We start from the raw sequence: 8,751 nt of genomic DNA, 5'->3' as shown, positions 1-8,751 counted from the left end.
GATGAGTATAATTGCAGACTTTGAGGAAGTAGCTATATCGGTGCAGAGGAGAAGCCTGTAAAAAGAAGCGTCGAGAAGTTGCATTAGCATCTCGATGCAAGAAGATGCAATCATGGTTGTCTGGTTTCGATGATGGCGGACCGATGGTCCACATTTGCCATCTGTTCCATGTAGTCGGTGCCAAACTACGCAATGAAATGGGCAAAGAAAGTCTAACAAACTTTTTTTCAGGCTCTCCATGCACCAAGTTGTCTTCTTCATGTCCGAAGAATCCATTGGTACCGCCGTCGCTTTTGGCATCTTCGTGAAGCAGGCGAACCGTCGGTTTCACATGCACCTGCTCGCTTACCGCCGGATCGATGATGAATTGTGCCCCCTGTGCCACAATTGCATGCCGAGCAATTTGGACGTAATCGTAGAGATCATAACTACACAATCGATTCGCAATCTCATACAGGTAATACATAATTTTCTCATGCGGTGTTGAATCATCGTGATGGGCAGTAGGGGCTGTTGATGCATTAATAATGACCGCGAGGATGGCCACATCTTGACCATATTGGAGAGGCTTTCCGGAGAGGTCGAACACCATGTTTGACATAGATTCCTTCTCTAATCTCCGACTGATGGATGCACCGCCATGTGATGTAACATGGTTATAGGAAGGATTGAATGGCCATGGTGCAAACAAGGACCAGAGGAAGGATAAGGAGAAGATAACAAGGATGGGCATGATTGCTGAGATAAGGTTTTCTCCATCCACGTCTCCATTGAATCCTTCTTCTTCTGCATCAACACGTTGCTCTGCAGATTCCTGCTCCTTGCTCTGTTCTCTCACGCGCCTTCTCATGGCCATATCTTACAAAACGCCATCTTCATTCAGGCCATGTATAGTTTACATTGTACAAATACATACAATCTACATACATACATACATACATACATACATACATGCATACATACATGCATTAGCTATTGGTATCATATCATATCATATCATATCATACATACATACATACATACATACATACATACATACATACATACATACATACATACATACATGCACTAGGTATTATGCACTAGGTATTGGTATCATATCATATAATGCGAGAGCGCGCGCGCACACACACACACACATTACATCACATGCATGCATGCATGCACTAGGTATTGGTATCATATCATATACCTCCTTGTCTCGATGAATATATTATATGAAGAGTATAATTCCCTTCTTGCAAGTCATATGTTGATCTGCTTAGTCACCCCAGTTTGATGTCGGTTTAAGAAATCAGTAGAAAGAAAATGATCATTGCTAGCTTCATCAAGGTAGTGAATCTTGTCAGATGGGCTTGTCAATTTCCTCTATCACCTTCCTGACATAGTTTGGTCCAATTCACATGATGGTTGGGCAGTACGGCCAATGTCACAACCTCAAGCCTTGATATTGTCCTTTCTTTCTGCCATGTTGGTTAAAGGAGAACAGAAAATTTTGTATACTCGAATTGGCCAAAAAGAATACGTGTTGTATTTGAGCTATTAAGGCGACTCTTAGAATAGGCAACACATTATTGTTGTCTCAAATTCTCATAGTTGCATGCAAGATATTTATGCCGAGGGGCAATTATATATACATAATACTCGGGACAAAAAATGAACCGTCTTTTATTAACTTTAGGGCAATTTAAAAATAATAATCTAGAGTAGAGTCTCAATGAGTTTAAACTAAACATTTTGTAGATATTTCAAAGTGAGATTAAAAATCAAAGCCTTTGCCAAATACTTGAATCCATGATCTTCATGGCATTCCAATTAGACAACCTAGTCTGCCAAGCATGATCTTGATGCTAAACCATGAGGGGTCCATCCTACCTCATATGCGCTTTAAAGTAAACAAATCACGTAAAAAAAATCCTTTGGAATTCATGATTGGACTATTTCCATGTCACATTCATTCATTCACAATAAAAAAAATCTCACAAACATTTGGCCCTAGCTATTAGCATTAGAAGAGACTTTATGAATATGTACTAATATATTGTTCATTTAAGTGTCAATATATGGCAATTGGTAAGTAGTGTTACAATTTGGTATATTTCGAAGGCTCGATTTTGAAGGTATTTCAAAATATGACTAAAAGACTTGCCCAAATAATTTCGGGAATTTGGACAGAGATTGTGCATAATCTCAGAGGTTTGTTGGATAGTATAAAAGGTAATATGCAACAAGCGGAGCTTAAGCGATTGGAGTTTCATGCCATTTGGGACATAGGTATATTTTATAGATAGTTGTCTCATAAGGTGGAGTGGTTTTACTCGACACCAAAATATTTATTTAAGCCAATGGGTAGAATTTAGAAAAAAAGGGATTTGTGGTATATCTTGTATATATAGCCTTACAACATTGTATAATACTAATGTAACATCTTTTTTTGGAAAAAAAAGTGTCAAAAAGGGCAAAAATAGCGAAAGTTACAAAACAAAACTTAGCGGTGGATGGGTGGATTGGATCTTGAGATCTACCCCTTATTGAGATGATACACGCCATGGACACCATCATTTAAGCACCAAGAAAATGGGTACTCAAATGCGCATATGGTCTGAGCAACCCAAATTTTCCTGAATTTCGGGTGTATGATGCACATGTAACCTAAATGTGACAGAGAGGGAGACAAGATAAGCAAGTGATGAAGGGTTGGTTGGGTTTTTTTATATAAAAGATATCCATTCATTAGTGTAACACAATCTACAAAGTTTTGATTCCGATGTGATCAAAGGAGGAAACAACCATTTTGGTTGTTGAAAGTACCAAAAAGGAGTGCCATTCTTCAAGGATATAAGTGGAGTTGCATTTCACAAAGTAAGAAACTGATGGTGCTGAGCAACTTTATCGTCAGGTCTCCAATAATACAATCCCATTGACCCTTCAAAATATGAACCATGTCCAACCAAATACTTTTTACCAATTCAATTGGTGAGGCTATAACTTGATGAAAAACGAGAGAGCATTGAGCCTTCCATATGTAAAATGTAGTTACCGTACTATTCCATATCTCCCATAATAGTTGCACCTCCTTCCTTATCCCCCAAAACTGCATACACACTAACACTAATGGAAGTACATAACACTTCCAAAGTTAGTGACAAGTGTGAAAACCATGGTCTATAGATTCAACGTCGTAATGAAAAATAGAGTGGACAAGCGACGCCCAAACCACCATGCCCCATGTGAATACCGATGATGGAAAGTAGTTAGCAAATATTCTAAAGAGGCGTTGCCATACCGGTTGAGACTCAATGCAATTCTATAGACAATGTTTCTAAGTTTCAACTTGTAAATGACAACGAGCACAACCAGAGGATATGCCCATCTTATGTAGTCATGTGCCAACAGGCACCACTCGATGCACAAGTAACCATTGTACATGACTTAGTATATTGTTGTGACTGTTTCTTGCCCATAGGTTAACCTAGAACATAGCAAGAAATTTTGGAGTAATACCTTGCTGACTCCAATATTGAAATGCAATTGGTAACACATCTCATTTATCCAGCAAAACATGTCTTCCCAATTGTACAGAATATTGGAAAAAATTAAAGTTGTTACTAGTAAGTCATGTACAATGGTTACTTGCGCATCGAGTTGTGCCTGTTGGCACATGACTGCATAAGATGGGCATATCCTCTAGTTGTGCTCGTTGTCATTTACAAGTTGATAATTAGTTGGGTCCTATGCTAATCTTAACAAAGGTTGTTTACCCATCATCCATAACTTCCAATATGACCTTATATCCTCTATTGATGGGTCACTATACCATCTGCGATTAACATATCCTATTACCCTTATCTTGCGTTTCATAACATAAGGATAATCGACTACTATTTCCGACAATTGAGATAATTGATTTGCGTTATCCACATAAAAAAGACGGAAGGTCTTATCCTCTAAATACCCCCTTTCCACTCAAGAATACTTCCAATCATGAAAAAACACCTACCCATCTATGGTAACTTGGTAAGAGCTAGAAGGGGTTGGTTGGGTTTGATATGATACTCTATTACTTCTTTGTAAAATGAAGGAGGGGTATATTTGCAATTTCCTATAAGTTGAAAAAAATCCATAACAAAGAAAGCAAATGAAGGAAAGAAAAAACAGAGCAATTTGCTTTCCCATCTATCTTCTTCATTCTCTAAACTTTCTCTGTTTTATTTTTCTGGGTTGCTCTGTTTTTGTTTTCTCCTAACTGTTGGAGGCGCCATAGCTCTTCATCTCTGCCCAAATCTTGCCTTCCTTCTTCAGGGATATTCTACCCTGTTTCTTCTTCTTCTTCTTCTTCCTACTCCACCTCTTATTCCCTTATGCCTTTGATTTGTCCTCTGTTTTGTTGTGAGGATTTTCTCTGATTTACAGATTTCTGTTGGTCTCGGATTCGCATTCGTTTCTCTCTTAGTACAAGAGTGGTTTACATCTTCACTGAACCTGAAAAATAAGGTAACGAAACTTAACTCTTTTTCTTAAATGTTCTCTGCGTTTCTTTTTTATATTAGGGTTTATTTTACAAGTGTTCTGCTTTCACTCGGGTTGTCCTATTTTTGTGTTTACATCGGAGCTATTTAGTTTTCTGATCAGGGTTTCGTTTAAACATTTTCCAACTTAGGGTTTTTTGTACATGTTTTCATGATTCAGGATTTATATACAAGCGTCCTTACTTAGGGATTTAAATGGTTTTCTGGTTTAGGATTTCATTATGCAAGTTATCTGATCAAGGTTTTCTCACAGGTGTTCGCAGTTTTATTTAGTAAGATGTCCGAATTAGGGTTAGACAGGTTTTCTGATGATTTTCTCTGGATAGAGACCTTCAGCTAAAATACAGTAAAGAAACACACTGTTTTTTTTTCTTGAAAACTTGTTCTGTGCTTTCATATTAGGGTTTGTTACTGTTACTAGGAAGCTTCTTGCTGCATATACAGGATTTTGGCTCTCTTTCATGTCAGTTGGTATGAAATTTGGCACTTTACAAGTGCTAGGAAGTATGTGTATACATATAAATGTCTTTTAATGGTCGTTATTCCAGAACCATTATGTAGGATATTAGGGTTTTACAGGTGCTAGGAAGATTGATGATATAAAACTATTTTTTCTGTCTAAATTAGGTTCTCTCTACCTGAGCACCAACACTCTGTGGCAAGCAGGGTTCTTTTTTCTTATATCACGTTCGTGGTCATGAAGGGCCGGGCACGGCCACCGTCTAGTCCAGAATCGGAAGAATCTTGGACGGTGGATTGTCCTTGTGGTGTGAGTTTTGATGATGGAGAAGAGATGGTTGATTGTGATGAATGTGGAGTATGGGTCCACACAAGCTGTTGTCGGATCCTCAAAGGTCACACTTCCTATGTTTGTGATAAGTGCAAGTTTAAGAAAAAGAAAGAAACCGAAGAATCCGAGGTAGCTCAACTACTGGTTGAATTACCAAGCAAAACCCCTCCATTAGAAGATAAGGTTTTCTCCCTAAGGAGAGAACAGCTTTCTATAGAAGAACGTGCTCATGTGCAAGGTATTCCAGGTGGGGATCCTGAGTTTTTTGTTGGTGTCTCACCAGTTTTCTCTCGCCAACTATGGAAATGCACTGGATATATTCCGAAAGTGTTTCAATTCACCTACAATGAGCTTCCACAGGTGTCAGAGCAGAAAGTGAGCCTTTTATTCGGACAATATATAGAGAAACAAGGAGATAAAGATAACACTTCTTTGGATCTAGTTAAAGGAGAGTGCCAACAAGCTGAAATTGGAAAAATTGATGCACACTATGTCCTGGAGGCAGAGAAGTATTATTCACCCAAGGAAAAAAGTAATGAATTTGAGCCAAGAAGGGAGTACAAGCACAGACACAGGTTTCAACAAGATGAAAATAGTAAAGCTCATTACCAGAGCAAGCGGCGGAGAGACGAAGGAAATAGAAAAGATTCTATAAGTAAGAAAAGAACCAAGAATAGTACTCCTACTACTGATTATAATCATCAGTATGGATCAGCAAGAAAAGCAACACAAGAAGATTTGGGATTGTCTATAAAGCCTTCTCGGACTACACCAAAGAATCTAAAAACAACTAGAAATGTGACTATTCAGAATTTTGTGGAGGATATTGATACAGACTCAAAAGTCGTCGCAATAAACCCGTCCAAAGTGGATATAGTATCAGAGAATCGACCTGAGAGCCCTGGTATTGTTTTCCCATCTTAAACTTGCTTTGTAAGCCAAATTTCTTGTTCATGGCCAGCTATGATTTATACTTCCACAGCCAAATATATAGAATAGTAAAAAAAATACTACGTGGAAAAGATTTATGTAGTAACAATCGGTTGCTTGGTAAAGGTATTGAATATGTTTTAAAGTCTTTTTATGTAGGTTTGGAAGTTTTTAATGGATTTTCATGAGAAGTAGCAAAGTATGGATAGGATGCGAGTAGGGTCGTTGCATTAAGCTATTTTGTTTTATGATGATGGGAAGCCCTTGTTAGTGTTAGAAGACTCTGCTGATTCTTGATACTTGCAAGGACACCAGATAGGCATGTGATGGGGGCAGAATCGGGTACTCCTGCGGCTCTCAATGATGAAGAGGTAAACAAATGTTTGTAGATCTATTCTTAGGAAATTTATCGAAATACCCCTAATGTTTCACCAAATTCCCAAAATTCCCCTCATTTTCTGAAACTCCCCAACAAGTCCACTTGGAGGGAGTAATTCTAGAGAGGGAAAGATAGAGAGAAATTCTACAGAGGGATTCATAGGCAATTTGTACAGAGAGGAATCGATTGGGAATATGAGAAAATGGGGGATGTTTTGGATATGCTAGGCTTTATTGGTAATTTGGTTAAAAGGGAGTGGTATTTCCATTTATTTTATATGCTCTTTTGTATAATCCGATATTTTTCTTTTCCATTATTTCTTTTCTATAGCTAGCACTGCTGCTTCATCAAGAGTTGAATAGCTCTCCTCGTGTTGGTCGTGTGCCTAGGGGTAGACAAGGTCATCCATTTTCTTCCAAGCGTCCCGGCGTTGGATCCTCACCAGTTACTCCAAATGCGAGTCAAAAGGATCATCAACCAGTAAGAAAGATACTCATTTTTTTCTTTCTAGATTCTGCTCTCTACATGTTCAGATTTTTTGATTAAAATTTATCTGAACATATTTGAAAGTTACTATGCTGTTACTTATAGATATATAGGAGGAAAAATAAAGATGAATTGCAAGGAGATGCTTTTCATGGGATTGATGATCAGATGCCTAAGAATGAAGTTTCTGGAGATGGTGCTAAACAAGATGGTAACAATGTTCTACATGTGGCAACCAAGAAAGATAAAGATATGATAGAGTCCTGCATATCGCACAAATTATCATCATCAATAACTATAACTGATGGCAGACATCCTTCTCCTGCCTCTGGAGCTGCGACAGAGGGGCTCTCACATATTGATACATGCAATACTAACGAACTTAATGAAGTAGATAAAAGAAGCTCAGCTGAAAATATTCTTACTCTTCCGGGTATTTTTAATGAAAACCCTCCAATCTTGAGTTAGATTTGCATGTACGAATTTATTCCATATTGGATTGTATGTGTACTAATTTGTGCACTACATGATTTCTTGGCTAAAATCAATAAAACAAACTTGTTTTGTAGGTCTCATTGAGGAAATTCTTAATGAGAAGGGGCATAATGTTTCATATGATTTTATTTGCGAGGAAGTACTTCCAGTATGTTCTCAACCTTAACAGCCTTCTTGTTTATTTGTGAGGATATGTTTAGTATGTTGTTAACTGTAAAATCCCGTTTGCAGCATTGGTCGAAGCTTAGGAAACACAATGGAGAACGGTATGCTTATTCTAGTCATCGGCAGGCAGTTCTTGATTGCTTACGTAATCGTTCTGCATGGTCTCATCTTATTGACAGAGGACCTAAGGTAGAAAATATAAAACATATGAAATAGAAAACTAATGTATAAAGAAAGCACCATATAAAAAGTTAAAAAACAATGTATAAATATAGGAAACTAACAATGTAATAATAGGAAACAACATATAAAAAGTAGAAAACAATGTATAAAAATAGTAAATTAATAATGTGGAGACAGCTTATGACCTCTGGTTGGAATTGAGCGAAAAACTGAAAGGCACATTTTGTTTTAACCTTTTTTCTAATAGACAAACCTTGGAAGGAAAAGAAGGCGGCCTGAGTCAGTAGTAGGTGCAGAGTCAGACAATGCAGATCACCTTTATGGTGATGATGGAGATGATCATAGGTATACTAGAGTTTCTCGAGAAGCAGAGGTTGATGGTGTTGAAACTTGGCCTCATTCTGACAGTAATAAAGATGTTAACTTGGCACTTCCAGAAGAAGTACCCAAGGGAAAGCGTAAGGCAAGGCAAGGAAGAAGATCTGCTTTAAGGTCGAAAGGGTATAATAGGACAAGAACCCATCATGGTCCGGAAGACAGATTGGGTGAACATGTAACTGGAATGGAAGATGAACATGTGTTCTCGCCCTTCAGTGATGATATCGCAAGTAGTAGTAGTGAAGAGGATAGAATTCTCACACACCGTAGTGTTGTGTCTAGATGCCACGGAGACAATATAGATAATGATGAAGATGAGTTGGATGACTAGTTTTACTGTTAAAGCTAGTTGAACCACTACGTGTCGGTTTTTGTAACCTTTTGTATAGTAATATGCTGATTTGTTTTTCATTTGA

At 37.8% G+C, this 8,751-nt stretch overlaps 1 protein-coding gene across 1 annotated transcript; it reads left to right on the top strand.

The window, feature by feature from the left end:
- The first annotated feature begins 4,175 nt into the window (after positions 1–4,175).
- On the top strand, positions 4,176–8,751 carry LOC147861446 (uncharacterized). The gene is made up of 8 exons (XM_087322246.1): positions 4,176–4,494; positions 5,157–6,223; positions 6,565–6,620; positions 6,959–7,108; positions 7,220–7,547; positions 7,684–7,757; positions 7,841–7,963; positions 8,205–8,751. Exons 2-8 carry the CDS (start codon positions 5,227–5,229, stop codon positions 8,664–8,666), a joined length of 2,190 nt encoding a protein of 729 aa, XP_087178372.1. The 5' UTR covers positions 4,176–4,494; positions 5,157–5,226; the 3' UTR covers positions 8,667–8,751.

Source organism: Azolla caroliniana, unplaced genomic scaffold (genome assembly GCF_043228905.1).
Source record: "Azolla caroliniana isolate FFs.n. ecotype wild unplaced genomic scaffold, voAzoCaro1.0.p SCAF_7, whole genome shotgun sequence".
In the NCBI taxonomy this organism is placed as follows: Eukaryota; Viridiplantae; Streptophyta; class Polypodiopsida; order Salviniales; family Salviniaceae; genus Azolla; species Azolla caroliniana.
The sequence above is the reverse complement of the archived record's forward strand: the minus strand, read 5'-3'. Positions and strand labels throughout refer to the sequence as shown.

Bases quoted from the DNA above. Each gene is read 5' to 3' on its own strand.
- LOC147861446 (XM_087322246.1), top strand. From the start codon at position 5,227: ATGAAGGGCCGGGCACGGCCACCGTCTAGTCCAGAATCGGAAGAATCT. The intron at 6,621-6,958 runs GTAAACAAATGT...TCTTTTCTATAG, and splicing joins CGGCTCTCAATGATGAAGAG to CTAGCACTGCTGCTTCATCA. The intron at 7,548-7,683 runs GTATTTTTAATG...CTTGTTTTGTAG, and splicing joins AAATATTCTTACTCTTCCGG to GTCTCATTGAGGAAATTCTT.